This window comes from Sinocyclocheilus rhinocerous, unplaced genomic scaffold (genome assembly GCF_001515625.1).
Source record: "Sinocyclocheilus rhinocerous isolate Xijiao unplaced genomic scaffold, SAMN03320098_v1.1 scaffold671, whole genome shotgun sequence".
Lineage (NCBI taxonomy): Eukaryota > Metazoa > Chordata > Actinopteri > Cypriniformes > Cyprinidae > Sinocyclocheilus > Sinocyclocheilus rhinocerous.
The window spans coordinates 1,046,043-1,066,422 of record NW_015625021.1 but is presented as its reverse complement, the minus strand read 5'-3'; the positions used below and the strand labels follow the sequence as shown (position 1 = coordinate 1,066,422).

Genomic DNA, 20,380 nt, shown 5'->3' with positions numbered 1-20,380 from the left:
GGCGATTAACTTACCTGTGCAATAAGCTGTTTAAAACGTGCATTCTCCCGATTTTGAGCATCCAGTAATATAATCACACATGTCTTGTGGAGCGCTTTCAGAGTATGCATTTATTTGTCATTTGAACTGTTTGGAAACAGAGCGTAAATGTGGAAGTCCTTCAAAGATTTCTTATCCTGTTGCGCCCTCTACAGGACCAGCGACTAGTCGACGTCAAGCTTAAAGCGTCATGGCAGAGCATTGAAGTCGACAAGTCGACAAGTCGATTAGTCGGTGCAACCCCGAGTAAAAATTAAACACATCAAGATCATTTTAACTTCAGACCATCATTTCAGGACAAAATATCAGTCCATAATCTATAATAACACTTCCTTCAGTGAAAAAGTCCATCTACTTTTGTCTCTCACATCAAAATCCAGCCTCATATTTGTTTAGAGCTGTTTTGGCTTGTAAAAAGTGTTTGATCTGTGCAGATCTCGCTCCTGATTCAGACGAGATGACTTTTTCACTGGAGGAAGTCGTTTGAAGTTTATTATTATTATTCACTTATTATATTAATTTTGTAAATTTTGAACAAAAAAAGTTATGGACTGCAGCTTTAAGAACGTCTTAATGATGGATTTGTACAAACACACAGCTTTTGTCTTCTCCAGATGTTAACTGGTGGACTGGAGTGATGTGTGGATTACTTGTGGATTATTGTGATGTTTTTATCAGCTGTTTGGACTCTCATTCTGACGGCACCCATTCACTGCAGAGGATCCATTGGTGAACAAGGGATGTGACGCTACATTTCTCCAAATCTGATGAAGAAACAAACTCATCTACATCTTGGATGATCTGAGGGTGAGGACATTTTCAGCTAATTTCATTTTAGGGTAAAGTATTTCTATTAGTGAGATGTTGTGCTGACAACTCACGTGCTCGGTCTGAAACTCTCGTTCCGCTGTTGGAAAGATGGTGAAGGTGTTACAGCCTCCAGAGCCGACTGATTCACTCTCGCTGCGATTTCCTGCCGACACAAGAAACATTAACAATGACTGACTCTAAATCGTTATTTTATTATATTTGCAGAGGTTTAGGTTTTCATGTATGACGGTGAGAGTAAATCTGAATTCCACACTCACCTCTGGGTTTTCACTGAGGTATATCCTCTTAGAGATGTTGTTTATTGTTGCAATCCACTAAAACAAAAGAAAAACCATTTCAAATATTTTTAATTGGTGAATCTGTTGAAGCCAATTAAAAGCATGTTTGCAGCATCGTTACTGCAGTCTTCAGTGTCACATGATCCTTCAGAAATCATTCTAAAATGCTGATTTGCTGCTCAAGAAACATTTATGACTATTATCAATATTGAAAACAGTTGTGCTGCTTTATATTTTTTGTAAGCTCACATTTTGTAGGATTCTTTGATGAATAGAAAGTTCAAAACAACAGCATTTATCTGAAATAGAAATCTTTTGTAACATTATAAATGTCTTCACTGCCACTTTTGATCAATTTAATGCATCCTTGCTGAATAAAAGTAGTAATTTCTTTCAAAACAATCTTTCTAACCCCAGACATTTGAACAGTAATGTAATTATAATTTATTTTATTTTGTGGTTAAATGTTCTTTGTTTTTCAAAGAGGGATCTCCAAGTGAACGAGATTCAATCAAACACAGTCCCCTCACCTCCTCACAGTCTTTCCTGCTCTCCGCCTGTAATATGACGGCCCTGCGGTACACAGAGAAACAGCCATTCACTGAAAGCAGTGACTCAGAATGACTCAATAACTGGCAGATGTACTGAGAAAGGATAAGACAGCCATTTACTCGCCTAATAAATATTCAATCGAGTTTAAACCGGATCAGCACTTGAGAATTCACTGGCAGCACTTTAGCACTGTAGTGTTTACATTTCTCATTACTACACTAATACCAGAAGAACAGGAAAAGTAACCAAACCATTTTGGGGATTTTAGATTTCCACCCTCACCTTCAGGCCATCTAAGATGTAGATGAGTTTGGTTCTTCATCAGATTTGGAGAAATGTAGCATTGCATCACTTGCTCACCAATGGATGCTCTGCAGTGAATGGGTGCCGTCAGAATGAGAGTCTGATAAAAACATCACAATAATCCACAAGTAATCCACACCACTCCAGTCCACCAGCTAACATCTTGTGAAGTCAAAAGCTGTCCATAATTAAGATTTTTTTTTTTAATTCAAACTGTTGTTTCTGGCTAAAATACAAGTCCATAATCCATAATAACGCTTGCTGTCTCTCACATCAAAATCCAGCCACATATTTGTTTTGAGCTGTTCTGGCTTGTAAATGGTGCTTAATCTGTGCAGATTTCTCTCCTGATTCAGACCAGACATCTTTTTCACTGGAGAAAGCAATATTATGGATAGAGGACTCATATTATAGCTGGAAGTAATTGTTTAAAGTTAAAAACGTCTTAATGATGGATTTGTTTCAGCTTTTTTCTAACATTTCAAGATGTTAACTGATGGACTGGAGTGGTGTGGATTACTTGTGGATTATTGTGATGTTTTTATCAGCTGTTTGGACTCTCATTCTGACGGCACCCATTCACTGCAGAGCATCCATTGCTGAGCAAGTGATGCAATGCTACATTTCTCCAAATCTGATGAAGAAACAAACTCATCTACATCTTGGATGATCTTAGGGTGAGGACATTTTCAGCAAATTTTCAAAGTAACTGGCAAACATAATTTCAGTAACAGTTTCAGTTAAATTACTGTAGAAATCAAATTCTGAACAAAAACCGCCTATTGAGGAAAGACAGAAACTTTTGGATTGACATGTAAAGCAATCAACCACATTTCCAGTTTTTACACACTTAGGTTGGTTTATCTGAAATGAGATTAAATGACACCTAACGCGCGCTACTCTATGTATATGCAATAGTAAGATCAGTACAAGATAGATTTGTGCGCTGAAAATCTTACTTCTTGCCATCAAACGCTGTGATCTGAAAGCAGAAGCGCCGGTCATCACAGTCCACCGCCATGACGGAGCAGTTGTCGATGTCCATAACGAGACCTCCGGCCACGTCTCCACGCAACTGGCTCATGAGGTTTCCTCCCTGCGTGAAGAAATACTGATGCTCCCAGGTAGACGACACCAGACCCGTTTTGCTGGCGGGGAGAAGCATGAGATGATTAGAAATGCAGGCGACTGTACTGTACAGTATATAAATGTTGACTCGGTAGCTGTCGTACTAGCGAGTGTTGAGGTAGCCAGCTTTGCGGGTCAGGTTGCGGTTCACCGGGATCTTGTTGGGGTCCGGGTCAGGCATGTAGAGCGGGTCACTGGCTGCTTTTAGGTCTTGAATCGTCTGCTCCGTTGCTTCAGCGTCGCTGCCCATTTCCCTGCGAACACTACGAGCAAGAAGAGAAGAAACTCAGACTCACAAAATAGTGACATTTTGGAGTAATCCATTAACTAGTTTTCTCATTTGCAATAGAACACATGCAAACAAACTACATTTATTTATTGCACTTTCTTGTTAAATTAACAACTGAAATGTGCTTTTATGCAAATAACATGCAAATAATATTTTATTGACAGGAACACTCGCAAAAAAGAAAGTTAAACATTAACAGGAACGATAGTGTGCAATACTGTACATACTGTATAAAATATAAGATACACTACTGTCTAAAAGTTTTGCTTTTCGGTGTTTTCGAAAGAAGTGTCTTCTGCTCACCAAGGCTGCATTTATTTGACCAAAAACAGTAATATTATGAAATATTACAATTTAAAATAGCTGTTTTCTATGTGAATATATTGTAAAATGTAATTGATCGCTGTGATCAAAGCTGAATTTTCATCATCATTACTCCAGTCTTCAGCGTCACATGATCCTTCAGAAATCATTCTAATATGCTGCTCAAGAAAAACTTAAACATTTATTTGAAATAGAAATCATTTGTAATATTATAAATGTCTTTACTGTCACTTTTGGTCAATATAATGCACCCTTGTTGAATAAAAGTATTAATTTCTTATTAAAAAAAATTATACTGACCTGAAACTTTTGAACGGTACTGTACATACTAAAATTATTTTATCATAATTATCATAATTAGCTCTATGTAATGCAACTGATATGATGACATAACAGATACAACATAAATCTGTACTGTTTTGCCCTTTTCCACTGTTAACATTGAAATCAGGTATAAAAATAAATAAATAGTTAATTGTTTATTACCTATCCTAAGCAATACAGTTTGAATTAGAAAAATAAGCTCTGATATCATCTGTTTACAATATTGTAATATGTTGCTGATAATTAACCAAACTAATCAGGCCGATACTGATATGTGCTTCCCTATTAAAAAAATACTTAAATCAATACTTATAACACAACTAACATGCCATAAAATGATAAAGTTCTATAAACGTGTTGTGATGTATTATGCCAGATGCATTCGACCTGTTTATGGTGAAATAGCATTATTTATATATTAAGTTTTTATATTTGCACTTTTCACTTTAATTTTAGTTTGTTTTAGTCATTTTATGTCCTGTCATTTTTATTATTTTTTATATTTGTTATTATTTATATTTATAAATAATATATACATTTATAATAATATTTATATTTTATTTATTATTCTGCTATATAATAAATATAATTTATACAGTATATTTTTCTGTTTTAGTTTTAATAGTTTTAGTACCTCAGTTGCAACATTTCTGATTTTTTTTTTTTTAAGTTAAATTCTCATCTAATACAAATCTTTACATCAGTTAATATTTTTTAACAGTGAACAATACCAGCATTGGTTGAAACTCACTTCTGCACACTGGTTCCGATGTTGGTGAGAAACTCCTCCCACTGCTGCGTCAGATTCTCTGATCCCAGTTTGAAAAAACTGATCTGATGAAAAGCAAACAATAATGAATTATAAAAGGACTCTATTATCAGATGTGGTTATTATAGTTCATGTTTGACAGCTGTATGAACACCTGCGCCTGCATGTATCCCAGCAGCGGCTCCAGCAGCGCGATCTTCTTCTTGTACTGCAGCATGTTGAGCGATGCGAAGTAGTGCATTATGGTCTCGTGCTGTTTTTTCCTGGACGTGTAGACGTCCTCCATCACTTCATTCTTCACCTGCAGTGAACGCATGCATGACAGCAGTTAAATGTAGGGCAGGACATGATATTAACAATTTGGAATTTTTGGGATGGCGAAAAGTCTCTCTATACACTGAATAAAGCAAAGATTATTGTACGCTTTACAAGAAAATACTATTTCAGTCTTTTGAAAAAGTTCAGTTCAATGTTACTTGTTTTTTCTTTGTTGTTTGTGAAATTTCTAGCAATTTCTGAGCAAAAATTGTTTCTACACCAATTTTTTTCCGGTGCTGTTCAAAAAAAAAAGTCCTTGGTGTCATCAGTGAAAAGTTTATTAAATATTTTTTTAATAATTAATTAAAGTATGAGCAAATCAGGGTTATTAAAACTATATTTAAAAAAACTAAAACCATAAAAACATTATTGTTGTTAGAAATAAAATAAATGTTAACAAATATTTAAAAAAAAAAATATATATATATATATATATATATCAGCTAGTTTCCCATTCAACATTTTTCATTTAGTTTGATAACCTGATGTACTAAAATAACTAAAACTGAAATAAAAATTCATTAAAACTATACAATAAAAAAATTAAATACAACAAAATTACTAAAATGTTAGCCCAAAATTAACAAAAGCAGAAACATAAAAATAAAATCTAATTCAAAATATTAACAAAAATACAGTAGTATGTCAATGACACTAAAATAAACTGGAGCAAATTTGATGTAAGAACATGATTTGGAATAACATGCACTGATGAATCGTTCACAATAGGATCAAAATGTGCATTAAGAAAGTACGAAAAGTTTTTTCACTTTATCTTGACTTTTATCCACTGAATAGTGAGATATTTGTCTTATATTTTCTTTTTTTTTGTCCTAGACAAGGACACAGAGGAGCAGATGCTCATCTATCGGCGGTCTGGCCAACTCTCAGTGTGTGTGTTATTAAATGAGCACATTAAAACACACACGCTTTCAGCAATAAACACACACACACACACATTACACTCTTCTGTGTCAGTATGAAGACTGCAAACCAAGCAGCTGTCAATCATAAAACACTGTGAATTCTCAAAACGCCACACCTTCTCATTCTCCTTTCGTTTAGACAGACGACTGTATCTGTTGACGGCTGTGTCGTGATCTGAAATCAAATATGTTGCACATAATGAAGCAAAAAGTAATGGTTACATTATCATATGATGCAGCAATTATGTAGAAAAAAATTAAGTGCTTACCATCACTTGCAATTTGAAACACTTCCTTCAGGATGACAATTTCTAGAGATAATTAGAGGAGGAAAATAAATGTGTTATGTAAGAGATAATGCACAGTCAGTCAGATTATTACACTGGGGTTATTATAGTCAAACTAAAATAAATCCAAAACTCCTAAATAATCAGTTTCCTTATTTGAAATAAAAATAAACATTAACTGAAATAAAAAAGTACAAAGTGTAAAAGTATATAGTAAAGTATCAAAATATATTAGTAAAAAAATCATCTAGTTGCCAAGACAACATTGCTCATTTTATTTAGTTTAACTTGATATACTAAAATAATTAAAACTACAACTGAAATTAAAATTAAAACTATATAGACACTTTGAAAAAAAAAATAAACTACTACAAAAAGACCAAAAAACAACAACAACTAAATCTTTAACTAATATTAAAATGAAAATGGAAAATAAAATAAAATAATAAAATACAAATTATATAAGTACGATAAAATCTATATTTTAAAAAATCAGCCAGTTGTGAAGGTGACACGTTTTAACTTGATGTACTAAAATAACTAAAACTTAATAAAAGTATATAGACGTATAAAAAAACGGCCAATAAAACAATAAAATTAATAAAATTTTGAGTAAAATTAAAAGAAAAAATATAAATAAATAGTGATTCTAAATATTAATAAAAATTATAATAGTATCTCTGTAATTCCAAAATGTCACTGTATTACACAGCTGCTTAAGAATTAAATTACTAAATGGGCATGAAACATCAATATATAGGTAAATTACTTAGACTAAAATAATTTTTTAAAAATATATAAAAAAATTGTTACACTAAAATAACTCAAACTGAGGGCTTTGTTGAAAATGACGTGTTTGAGAGAGGCGGGGCATAGAGGACCTACAATAATGTACAGTATTTGAAAAATAATGTGTTTTTTGAACATTAAAGCATGTCAACGTATTCTGTTACACCAAATACACAAAATAATGATCTTTAAAAAAGCATAATATGACCCCTTTAATAAAACTATATAGACAAAAAAAATTTTTTTTTAAAGTTTAAATAAAATTGGAAAAAATAATTCTTAGATTCTAGAACGCTCTAGCCCACAATGCACTGCTGTCTCCTACCTCTCAGGTCTCTCTCCTGAAACTGTGTGATGGGGAACATCATGGCGTCTGCGAGCTGTGTGGAGAGAACGGCGTGACACGAGCTGAGCTGAAAGAAAACACAGTGAAATCACACACACACACACACACACACTCCCACAGGACCTTCATTAGTGACTGATGATGTTCTGACCTCGTCAATGACTTTAGCAAACTGCTGCAAAGTGGAGCTCATGACCTCATCCTCACCTCCCAGAGGAAAACGCTGCACAACAGAGACAGATGTCATACCATTCAACTATATCACTCCATATACACAAAGAGAACTGAAGAAAGCTGAGATACTATGAATAAAATGATCAAAAGGCAGAAATCACCTGTTTCTCATAGTCTTTCAGTAATTTAGACGTCAGATGTGTGGCAGCACTCAGTTCATTCTGAAAAAGAGAAGCACACAAACAATAATACAAATAATTTTTACCCCAAAGTCATAAAAAATAATTAGATTATGCATGAAAAATAAAAATAATAATATTTTTATTATTATTAATATTTGTTCATTATTTAATATTATTTAATATTATGAATATTCGTTTTTATTTACTTATTATTTGTATTATTAATAATATGATTTTATTTTATACAAAATCATTAATTAATAATGACAATTTTTAAAATATCAATAATGTATAATAGTATTACATCTCATATAATCTAATGAATATGTATTATTCTTATTAATGTACTGATATTAGCATTGATAATAATTTTATAATAATATCAATAATATACAATAGTATTATTGTATCTCATATAATGAATATTTATTATTTTAATTACATTATTATTAATATTGTTATTATTATTGACAATTATAATAATTTAATATGAATATAAATACAATACAATAGAATTATTATATCTCATAATATGAATATTTATTATTTATATTTTAGTTATTAATAATAATTTATAGTAATAATATATGTTATCTCATGTAATAAATATGTATTATTCTTTTAAATATTATTAACAACAACTACAATAATATATTATTGTTATTAATAATAATAATTATTATTATTATTATAATGGCCCTAAAAATGGGTTTAGTTTTCCTTATCCACAATATGATCTTTTGGATTTGGTATGCAATGTGATCATGACAAGATCTTAAGTTACAGTCACTATTATAATGTGATTACCGAGCATATATCATATACCATGTTCTCACCTGGGCGTCGTAGATTCTCTGCATGGCTTTGAAGAGCTGACTGAAATAACTGGATATAGCTGCTGTATCTTCCTCAAACACACCGAGCAGAGAGCGAGTCTGAAACACACCAGCACTGTTCAGACATGACTTCAATATGTTATTACTATCATAAAATGTGTTGTTTATTAACAAATGGTGGATGCATGTAAAACAAGGCCTCGGACTTTATTCTTGAAGCTCAATTGTGAGATTTCAGACTCAGTGTGACACACTAAAACTGTTTTCACACCAGAGTGACTCAGAATCAAATGTGAACACCTCTTGATGAGTTTCAATCTGATCTCTAATTACAACATTGATTGTGTAAGTAAAGCAATGTTTAGACCATCTTACTGTAGTTTTCTTTTATATTTTTGACATCAGTTTTCTAATAACTGATCATTGCCAAATCCAAACCACCACCCATCAAAAGCTAAAGAGCTCAAAATCAGACAGAATCAATCAGATCAAACCATCAGGATGAATAGAAACACGGACAAACTCATGATCCGCTGTGTTTAACAGCGTGAGAAGCGAGAGCAGCAGATGTTTATTATGATCAGTGTTTGTTTATTTATCTCTGTTAGCTTGCTGGCTAAATGCTGCTGATTTACCTGCGGACTGTCCTCCAGAGTTTCCTCTATCGGTAATTTATCGATTTCCGGCATGACTGCAGATTTACCGCGAGCGCAACGAGCTATTTAGATTATTATTCAGAAACAAAAATCACAATGTTATGAAGTTGATCTTCGCTTTAGTCCTGACAATCAACTCCCACCCGGATCCGCCCACAAACGCGGAAGTCCCGCCTCCTCCCGCCCGCTGATTGGCCGAGGCGCTGTGGATTTTATGATGACGTCCGCGCTTGTTTATAAGAAATAAAAGCCATTCGTGGCTCTCTGATGGTTAATAATATTATTATATTAGCGAAATATTTCATCCATAATTTTATTTTTTTTCCGATTCACTCATACACTTTATAATATTTATAAATTCATTAAAAACCTTTCAGAAGTATGGCAGGCTGATAGCTGTTCAATATTTGTCAAATGTTGTATTTCAATAAAGGAAAAATAAAACAAAACATAACAAGGAAAAGTGTGGCTCTTATAAAAATTACATGAGATGTTTGTGTGGAAAGGTGTGGGAAAAAATGAAATAGTGTTGATCATGAGTTGTTAATATAGGTTAAATATTATCAAAATAACAATTTATGAGGCAACCTTTTAAATCATTTCTAATTTATTTTCATTTGTTAAAAAATAAATGCATAAAAACTTTAGCCTCCTAAACGTTATTTCTATATAGATAAAAAATGTTTTTTTACACAGATATGCTTCCAAAAAGACCACTTTTTTCATAAACAAATGCATTAATGGCTATATTTTTATTAAAACAAATATTTATTTATTTATTTGAACAAATTATTGAGTTCTATACATATTCGTTAACATTAAGACTCTTTTCATATTTCATATTAACTGTATTTAAAGAATATGCACATAATTCTGGACAAGACGTCTGTCATGGAGTGTCCATTACACTTGTGCTGAGCTGTAATTGTGTGTTTCTACAGGTGTGTGTTTTGGTTTATTTGCTTTGCGTTTGGCATTTCTGAGCATAGAGATCATATTCTTTGTATAGGATGTATTGCTTCAGTCGGTCTGGTAATGGAAGGAAGCTCATGAAGATCGGAGCTCTCAAACGCAACCGACCCAAACAAGCCCTGATCTTCAGCCGACAGAGATGCTGCAGACAGCGGACGCTCTCTGTGAAGAAACAAAACTAGTCAAAAATGAAAGCAGAGAAAAAACAATTACACAGCAGAGTTCATATATTTTGCACAAAGGTGTGGGTTTGATTTTGGACATACCAATGGGGACATTGTTTGATCAAAATTATTGCTAGGGACAATTTAGTAGTGGCTGATATTGGTAGGAACATGTCATAGTGTCCCTACTAAATTCTACACGCTTGAAAATCATAACAAGTGATGTCCAACTTTGGAAACTATAGTTCTCTCCTTAAATATGAAGTGCTCAAACCACAGATTAATAACTTCATCCAAATTTCACAAAAAGCTTATGGACATAAATAAGTCAGACATTGAAGTGAGTTGCTGTTTTTGTCACTCCTCTGAAAAAAGATTCGCGAACCCGCACTGATCTGAATCAAATGATTCGCGATACAGGCGCCGAAGTCCCGATCTGAAAAACAATTCGCAAACCATCATTTCAGATCAGGAATCAGAGCGTGGATCGCCAATCATTCAATTTGCAAAATGATTCGCAAACCCGGTCAGAAGTTCCGGTATAAATCAAACGATTCATGATTTTAATGTTCCGATCTGAATCAAATGATTTGTACTCACTAACCATTATTTCAGATCAGGACTCGGAGCGCAGATCGAGAAGCATTCAATTCCCAAACCCGCTCCGAAGTTCTGATCTAAATCAAATGATTCACAATACGCACTTTGCAGTTCCGATCTGAATCAAATGATTTGTGACACGCGATCTGAATCAAATGATTCAATATATGCGCTACAAAGTCCCGATCTGAATCAAATGATTCGCGATACGCGCTCCTAAGTCCCGATCTGAATCAAATGATTTGTGACACGCGATCTGAATCAAATGATTCGCAATACGCGCTCCTAAGTCCCAATCTGAATCAAATTATTTGTGACACGCGATCTGAATCAAATGATTCGCGATACGCGCTCCTAAGTCCCGATCTGAATCAAATGATTTGTGACACGCGATCTGAATCAAATGATTCGCGATACGCGCTCCTAAGTCCCGATCTGAATCAAATGATTCGCGATACACGCTCCTAAGTCCCGATCTGAATCAAATGATTTGCGATACGCGCTCCAAAGTCCCGATCTGAATCAAATGATTCGCGATACACGCTCCTAAGTCCCGATCTGAATCAAATGATTTGCGATACGCGCTCCAAAGTCCCGATCTGAATCAAATGATTCGCGATATGCGCTCCTAAGTCCCGATCTGAATCAAATGATTCGCGATACGCACTCCTAAGTCCCGATCTGAATCAAATGATTCGCGATACGCGCTCCAAAGTCCCGATCTGAATCAAATGATTCGCGATACGCGCTCCGAACCCGAAGTCCCGATCTGAATCAAATGATTTACGATAAGTGCTCCAAAGTCCCGATCTGAATCAAATGATTCGCGATATGCGCTCCGAAGTCCCGATCTGAATCAAATGATTCGAAATCCACGCTCCGAAGTCCCGAACTGAATCAAATGATTCCAATAAGAGCTCCAAATTCCAAACTAAATCAAATGATTTGCAATCCACGCTCCAAAGTCCCGATCTAAATAAAAATAATTCGCACTTCCAAACAGTGAATCATTTTGCAACTAGGGCTGTGCAAATAATCGAATTGATAATCGCATCTTGTCAGTAAAGCCGGTTCTGTGATTAGTAGTAAATCTCTATCACCTGCTTTCAAATGGAGCGGCATTTACTACACAGAGCTGTAGTTCACTGACAAGCTACGCAATATCGCGTAATACACATACATATAACAAAAAGAAAACAAGTAGATAGAATAGAAAAAGAATAGCGAAAGCTAGTGTTAGGGGCCTTTTTTAAAAGAAAACAAGCAGTTAGAAAACAAATAGAGAGGGTCAAGTCAACAAATAGGTCAAATAGAATTAGAATAGTGAGTGCTAGAGTTAGAGGGTCAAATAAAGATTTTTGAACAAACCTTGAATTTTGCAGATTTCAGGCCACTGCTTCTGCTCCATGAGCGCAGCCTTCAGTTTGGAGCAAAAGGTCACATGATCGACGTAATCCAGCATGATGTGGACCATGTTTCCCGAGAGATGCTTGAGCCACGAGACAGAGATGACCTCACAGAACTACAGTGAGAGGAAAAGAGTATTCAAGACACACGCCAGAAACATCGAACGCCAAACGTCAGACACGAACTCACCAGCGTGTCTTTAATGACAGTGTCACTCCAGCCCTCGTAACCCTGCGGGATGTGCGATCCCTCCCCATATGGACAGTCAAAGCATCGCTCCACGTCATAGCCGTAGTTACACAGCATCCGCAGCACCACCTCGTCCTTCAGCGCGTACTGTAAGGCCGACGGGAAGTGCGTGGTGTTCACTCTGCAGTAGTAATTGACGTTGGATCCGTAGCGAAGCAGCAGGTTGATCAGCTCGTAGTTTCCCAGCCGCAGCGCCACCTGCAGGCACTTGACGGGGTCCTGGTTGGGCATCGCTCCGCCCTCCAGCAGCACTCGGGTGGAGGCGACGTCGTCGTTGGAGACGGCGAAGTAGAGCGCGGATTGGCGCTTGTCGTCATAGCTGCGACGCACCCATGGGTGCAGCATGAAGTTGGGGTCGTAATGAGCGTTTAGCAGCATCTCCAGACACTGAGCGTGTCCACCCGCCGCCGCCGAGTGAAGAGGACTGATCCCACTGTCATCCACTGCATCCCACGACGTCACGGGAATCAGCAGAGCCAGAGCCCTGCGGACAGAAGTTAATTATAAAAATAAAACCATAAAGCATTTCATTACTTGAAATAAAATAAACATTAACTGAAATATACAGTAAATACAGTGGTGGCCAAATTATTTGAACACTAGCTCTTTTCATCAGTTTTAAAAAATGGTTTTAAGTCAGTTATTTCTATCTTTTGCTGTTGTGTGTCAGAAACCTTCAAGAAACCTACCTGCAAAGCTACAGTACTGTTAAAAGTTTTAGGCACTTGCTGTAAAATGAGGATGCTGTCAAAAATAATGTCATAAATACATTTTCTATGAGTATTATAATGCATTTTAAGTTTGTTTACAATTATTTGTGACCCTGGAGCACAAAAGCAGTCTTAAGTCGCTGGGGTATATTTTGTAGCAATAGCCAAAAATACACTGTATGGGTCAAAATTATAGATTTTTCTTTTATGCCAAAAATCATTAGGATATTAAGTAAAGATCATGTTCCATGAAGATATTTTGTAAATGTCCTACCGTAAATATATCAAAACTTAATTTTTGATTAGTAATATGCATTGCTAAGAACTTCATTTGGACAACTTTAAAGGCGATTTTCTCAATATTTCGATTTTTTTTGCACCCTCAGATTCCAGATTTTCAAATAGTTGTATCTCAGCCAAACATTGTCTAATCCTAACAAACTATACATCAATGGAAAGCTTATTTATTCATAAAAAACTGACCCTTATGACTGGTTTTGTGGTCCAGGGTCCCATTTAACTTGTGTAATGATGCAAGTTTATCAAAAACACCTATGAATGATTTGGTGATAATGCTGTTCTTTGAAACTTTCTGTTCATTCATGTGACACTGAAGATTGGTGTAATGATGCTAAAAATTCAGCATTACATTACAAAAATATAAGATATGTATTAGAACAGTTATTTTATTTTTTAATAATATTACAAAATTGTACTGTTTTACTGTATGTTTAAATCCAGATGAATGCAGCTTTGATTAGCCTTTTCAGAAAGATTAAATAATCATAATTATTCCAAACTTTACGCAAAGTAGCGTACAGTATGCACTGGTAATACATACATCAAATTATTAAAGCATGTCAACATATTCTGTTACACCAAATACACCAAATAATGATCTTTAAAATAGCATCATATGACCCCTTTAAAACATTTCACTTTTAGTTTATTTAGAAAGTTTAAGCCTGGACTAAATCTGCTTGTTTAGCAAAGAACCCAATACGAAGGCTTGACCATGCTTCATCACATTCATTGTCATGCAGTATGTAACACTAACTTCACGTGTCCGTGGTGGGCCACTCTGTGGATGGGCAGGTGTCCCGTGCGTTTGGGGATGTTGGCATCAGCGCCGTACTCCAGCAGTAAGGAGATGACGTCAGGGTTTCCTGAAGCAGACGCCTCAAACAGTATTGTTGCACAATCCTGAGCCTGAGACTCCACATCAGCACCTGAACACAACACTATTTACACTCACAGCACAGCAACAGAAATGATTCTCAAATGCATTGCATTAAAGTCACTTCAAACCACAGATACCGAGCCCAAGACAATAAAAAAAGAAACACACAAAATATTAGATAATTACAAGATTTCATGTGATATTTACAGTTTTTATTAATATTTTTAATTAGTTTATTTTTATATTTTCTCATTTAAATTTGTAAGTTTTAGTAATTTTGTTGTGTTTTTGCCATTTTTATTACTTTCTCTGTTTGAGCTATTCTTAATAATGATATCAAAAATATATAAAAAATAAATAAAGCATAATAATAATTATTATTATTTATTATTATTATTATTATTATTATATAAACTGTTATTGTACAAACCTTGAAATTTGCAGTTATTTTTCATTTCAACGTAATTTTTCACTGCATTACATATTTTTATGTAAATCAGCAGTTAAAAACAACTACAAATGTACAATAATGTAATTAACAGTAATTACTATTATTCATAATATCATCAATCATTTATAATATTACTATATAATTATTACATAATGCATATCTATTACTATTATTATATAAAACGTTACTGAACAAATCTTTTTGTGTTGTTTAAATATGTCTAAATTTTATCATTTCATTTTACTTTTTAGCTTTTTTAAGTACATTAATTTAAACTAAAAGAAAATAAGACATGTTGCCCTGGCAACTATTCTTTTGTTTTGCTTTGTTTATTTTTTTATTTTAAGTTTCAGTTAACTAATAAAACTAAACCAATAACCCTGGTTTCAAAATCACAGAACATTATGGAAATATTAATAAGGCTATATTTAAAAATGGTCAAATCTGCAAGTTATCAGCATAACATCACAGAAATTTAAATTTAATAAAGTGTGACGCACTAAATTTAGCAACATTTCTGAAAATGAATAAAAAAGAATGAACTGGCCAGGGTGTGTTTTTAGTTGCATCTGGATTCTCTCCTGACCTCTCCGGAGAAGTGTTCGGATGATCTCCAGGTGTCCGGCCTGTGCAGCTAATGCTAACGGCGTCAGGCCGTAAGAGCTTCTGGGGTCGGGATGAGCTCCGAACTTCAACAGCAGATCCACGAAATCCGTCAGGCCGAGCCGGGAGGCTTCATGCAGGGCTGTCCTGCGGTTCGCCCCCTCCTGGTTAACTCTGGCACTGAAGTTCAGCAGGAGCTTCGTCATGTCGTAGTGGTTGTTCCTTATGGCTGCAGAAAAAAAGAAAAACATTTGGTCAGGAAGAATAAAGAAGGAATGCAACTAAACTGAAATCAGGCTTTGAGGTTGCTGGCTTTTTAAAGAGGAAGGTCATCCTTCATTTGCGATGGCTAGTGATGTCCATCTACTTTACAACTGTTTAAATTCTAATAAAGAATCAAATATTTGTATTCTGTAGGGTGAACAATTTGTGCACTGTTAGAATACACTTTTAATTGAGTTTGAAACCACATCTGCATGTTCCAACCACTAATCAAAGTATCCTGGTATATAACTGCAAGGGCAACAATATAACATTTTTAACACAAATAAAGTGGTTATATTCTGAATATAGATTGTAACGTACAATTTAATTTGTTTAAAATAAATACATATTTTATTCGGTTTAAGAAAAAGATGTGTTCCCTAACGTTGTCTATGTTGCAACAATGGTTGTCGCCCATTGCTGTGTGTTGCAGGTGATTGTATTATTTCTTTCCTATTAATTTTCATACATTTTATATCTTAAGCACACAGAATAATATAAGTGGACTTTGAACAATTAATTGCCGCTTTGAACGATTACGTAATTGTGGCATCCATAATTGTAATCGCGATTAGAAATTAAATTAATTGTGCAGCCCTAATTTTGCTAAACTGCTGACAATTTCATGTGTTAAACTTTATTGAAGTCCATGATGTTAATAACTTGCAGATATTACATATTCTAATCAAAATTTTGATGAATAGAAGCTGAAACAAGAAATAAACCATTAAAAACATTTTTGTTACTTGAAATTAAAATAAACATTTAAAAAACATATTTTATTTCAGCTAGTTGCCAAGACACTATTTTTCATTTGCATTTTGTTTAATTTGATGTACTAAAATAACTAAAACTGAAATAAAATTAAAACTACAGAGACATTTACATTTTTTTTTAAACATAACATTTAAAACATTACATTTAAAATGGAAAACGAAATAAAAACTCATTCAAAATGTTAATGAACTATAATAATTTCTCAATTATACTAAAATAACACCGCATATAATCTTAATGGCAGCTCATATTCTAAGCATAAGCACCAGTATTCGAGTAAAATTTATTAAAATTCTAAATTTCCCCATTTTACTGAATATAGCATATTAAACAAATTTTAAATACGATTTAAAATAAAATTTTAAATAATTTTTTTTTTTTTTTTACAAATTCAGTTTTTCGTTTGTCACTCCAATGGAAGAATGACCCGTGGGCCTTTCTGACCTACAACGAGAGGCGAGTCTTCCTCTTTATCCAGGGTGTCTGGACTGCTGCCGTGGTCCAGCAGGAAACAAGCGTTGTCCAAAAGACCTTTTTCCACCGCTAAGAAGAGAGCCGTCTTACCCTGACGAGTCTTTCTGTGCTTGGCATCCTCAGGAGACGCTGATGAACAGAAGAGATCACAGTCACTGCTGTCTTGACACATAAGATCAACAATGATGATCAGAAACAAAGTGGATCCTCGTGACAGACCGGTAAATGTGATCTCAAGGATGTTCTGGTTGTTCTGTATGGCGGCCTCGTGTAAGGGGATGTAGCCTGTGTCGTCTTCTTCAGAGATAGCTTGCTGATTGACAGTCAGCTTACGGAGGGACTTTTCATCACCTGATAACACATCCAGAGAATGACATGAGTGAACAGAAGCTTCTTAACCAGCTGAATTATTCTGGTGAACTTCATAGCTATGCCGTGGCTAGACCAGCACCAAACCAGCAAAAACTAGCATGAACCAGAACATGAAGTTAATGAAGTATTTTCAGAAGTGAATGCACATGCTGTTTAAATGTGATGATAATCAGTGTAGTTAAGAACATTCAGGTGAAACATATCTAGGTCATATAAGCAAACAAACAAATAAATAATAAATTATATTTTAAGTAAAAAAAAATCTACACTGAACAAAATTATAAACGCAACACTTTTGTTTTTGTCCCCATTTTTCATGAGCTGAACTCAAAGATCTAAGACTTTTTCTATGTACACAAAAGGCCTATTTCTCTCAAATATTGTTCACAAATCTGTCTAAATCTGTGTTAGTGAGCACTTCTCCTTTGCCGAGATAATCCATCCACCTCACAGGTGTGGCATATCAAGATGCTGATTAGACAGCATGATTATTGCACAGGTGTGCCTTAGGCTGGCCACAATAAAAGGTGTAATATTTTTAATGCTGAAAAAATGGCTGTACCACACAATAATAATCACCAGGGTGCGAACTACGGGGGAGCTAGGGGGAGCTCGGCTCCCCTTAATAAGACATGGGCTCCCCTGAAAACGGGATTTGTGAAATTTTGGGGGGGTCTCAAAAAATATTGGCAATGTGTTATTTTGACGTGCAATTTCAGTTTTGTGTAATGTGATCATCGTGGATTATTATGTGTAAAATTGCAAAAATATCATTCATTCATGCATGACGGCGAATTAAACCTAATTCACTTCAATAAAGATAACTATACATGCTATTCTTGTCATGAGCATCAAGGTGTGGGGGCGCTGCGGTGCAAATTCCACTCATGTTTAGTACATGTTAACGCAAAGATTCGTAGAAAAAATATAAACGCTGGACTCTGTGGTCGATTCTGTGTTAAGGTAAGGCATGTTATTCACAATTATGTGTTGTGGCTGGGTTGTTATAGGTCTGCCTGACTCTCTATGTCTTAGGCCTAATTGAACGGAGGAATTATGGTATTCTTCTGTAGCCTGACAACGACTAACTTTAACCGTTGTTCATGTGAACTCAAAGACAGCCTGATGCTTTGTTTATAGACTATTTGTGGATGGCTGTTTGTTGTTTCACCTAACAATTCGTGTCGATAAAGTATAATAGGGTAAATCCTGTATAGTGATTTATCCTATAGCGCTTGCATAAAGCAAGTAGTGCATACACTTGTAGCTGTTATGAATCTTTGTAAGTCATTGTAAGCCCTCGCGCACGCGCACGAATCCAACCCCCCCCAAAGTCCACGGTATAGTTCGAACACTGATAATCACCATTGGGAATACATGGAAATGTACAATGAGAGTTTGGGGGAAATGAGCTTAATTAATCGTCATGAAAAATATTGTACAATGCAAAAAAACAACAACAAAAACTTAATAGTCCTGATAATCATTATGCAATCAAGCACACTTCTCAAAAAATGCATTACTTCAATGAGAAAAAATAAAGTATTTATGGACGTATCTGTTGTACTGCTTTGATTTCATCTGATTTTAATAAAAAAGATTCCAGCATTTTCTTATAGTGTAGAACAAATGATAATAATCTCCTTTGAGAATATAAGGATAATTGAAAAATACTACTATTATTACTACTACTACTAATAATAATTAAGTATAAAATAAGTACACATCTAGACACATTACACTAATGAGAAAATGGGTGAAAATGTGTTTATTTGTCATGAAAATATTTATTTAAAATATCCAAATATAAATAAAATATACAATTAAAAAACTTTACAGTTTGCTCCGTTTTCTTTTTTATTTTGGTATGAAATATGACCTTGTCATTGTGTGATTGACCCATTCATACCATGCTTTATTGCATTGAATATCTTCTCTCTCTCAGGGGTGATCGGAATGACCCTGCAGACAAAAATACAGCGGATTTCATTCAGGCAGCAGCAGCAGCAGCACAAATGAATCTGAACTTATTGAAAGCGTGAAGTGTCTTTGACCTGCAGGATTCACCGGAGAAAGAGCTCCTGGCCTCCGCTTGTTTGCGGCGCTGCAGGAGACTCTGCTCGATCATCAGTTGAGTTGCCACATCCTCGTCAAAACCCCCTCCAGGTGTGTCCAAATCCATCACACTGTCCTACTGGATGCTGATTATAGACACATCTTTTATGAACACGGTCGAGAAAAGCCATCACGTGACCCGCGATCTGCACGCAAACTATCTATCCGCTCACGTGATTGCAAACATTTACATTTACATTTAGTCATTTAGCAGACGCTTTTATCCAAAGCGACTTACAAATGAGGACAATAAAAGCAGACAAAAACTAACAAAAGAGCAACAATATATAAGTGCAAATGTCTAATTTATTGAGATGCACCTGTAGATAGAATAGAAAAAATAGAAAGCTAGTGTTTTTTGTTTTTTTTTAAATAAAGAATAAAAAATAAAAATAGATAAAGTAGAATTAAAATAGAATAGAAAGTGTTAGAGTTAGAGGGTCAAATAAAGGTGGAACAGATGTGTTTTTAGTCGTTTCTTGAAGATGCGTGCAAACAACACGCAAACTGTAAATAACACCACGTGCGAGTCTAAAAGCGAACATGAGCAAATAAATATGATGTTTAAATCCTTTAAAAGGCAGGGTATGTAATTTTTCAAAAACACTTTAAAAAACTGATTCGGGCCGAATAGCAAAACAAACTTGTAGCCAATCAGCAATAAGGGGCGTGTCTACTCGTCTCGTGATGT

General features: G+C 34.8%; 2 protein-coding genes across 3 annotated transcripts in view; both read right to left on the bottom strand.

Moving 5' to 3' along the window:
• appl1 (adaptor protein, phosphotyrosine interaction, PH domain and leucine zipper containing 1) overlaps positions 1-9,499 on the bottom strand; it is a 19,471-nt gene extending 9,972 nt beyond the window's left edge. For both annotated transcript variants that reach the window (XM_016562089.1, XM_016562099.1), the window contains exons 1-14: positions 9,331-9,499; positions 8,696-8,794; positions 7,839-7,898; positions 7,655-7,726; positions 7,483-7,570; positions 6,351-6,392; positions 6,198-6,256; positions 4,992-5,138; positions 4,820-4,902; positions 3,236-3,394; positions 2,963-3,151; positions 1,679-1,721; positions 1,128-1,184; positions 921-1,012 (exon numbers count right to left, since the gene is read on the bottom strand). In XM_016562089.1, coding sequence (XP_016417575.1) covers positions 921-1,012; positions 1,128-1,184; positions 1,679-1,721; positions 2,963-3,151; positions 3,236-3,394; positions 4,820-4,902; positions 4,992-5,138; positions 6,198-6,256; positions 6,351-6,392; positions 7,483-7,570; positions 7,655-7,726; positions 7,839-7,898; positions 8,696-8,794; positions 9,331-9,384 — 1,244 coding nt within the window. In that variant the 5' untranslated portion in view covers positions 9,385-9,499. The remainder of the gene's footprint in view (positions 1-920; positions 1,013-1,127; positions 1,185-1,678; positions 1,722-2,962; positions 3,152-3,235; positions 3,395-4,819; positions 4,903-4,991; positions 5,139-6,197; positions 6,257-6,350; positions 6,393-7,482; positions 7,571-7,654; positions 7,727-7,838; positions 7,899-8,695; positions 8,795-9,330) is intronic.
• A 601-nt stretch (positions 9,500-10,100) lies between these two features.
• The window catches only part of asb14a (ankyrin repeat and SOCS box containing 14a), an 11,032-nt gene continuing 752 nt past the window's right edge, over positions 10,101-20,380 (bottom strand). Inside the window, exons 2-10 of the mRNA XM_016562395.1 lie at positions 19,629-19,775; positions 19,484-19,536; positions 17,422-17,553; positions 17,173-17,331; positions 15,671-15,916; positions 14,511-14,682; positions 12,684-13,227; positions 12,456-12,609; positions 10,101-10,485 (exon numbers count right to left, since the gene is read on the bottom strand). Coding sequence (XP_016417881.1) covers positions 10,307-10,485; positions 12,456-12,609; positions 12,684-13,227; positions 14,511-14,682; positions 15,671-15,916; positions 17,173-17,331; positions 17,422-17,553; positions 19,484-19,536; positions 19,629-19,756 — 1,767 coding nt within the window. The 5' untranslated portion in view covers positions 19,757-19,775 and the 3' untranslated portion in view covers positions 10,101-10,306. The remainder of the gene's footprint in view (positions 10,486-12,455; positions 12,610-12,683; positions 13,228-14,510; positions 14,683-15,670; positions 15,917-17,172; positions 17,332-17,421; positions 17,554-19,483; positions 19,537-19,628; positions 19,776-20,380) is intronic.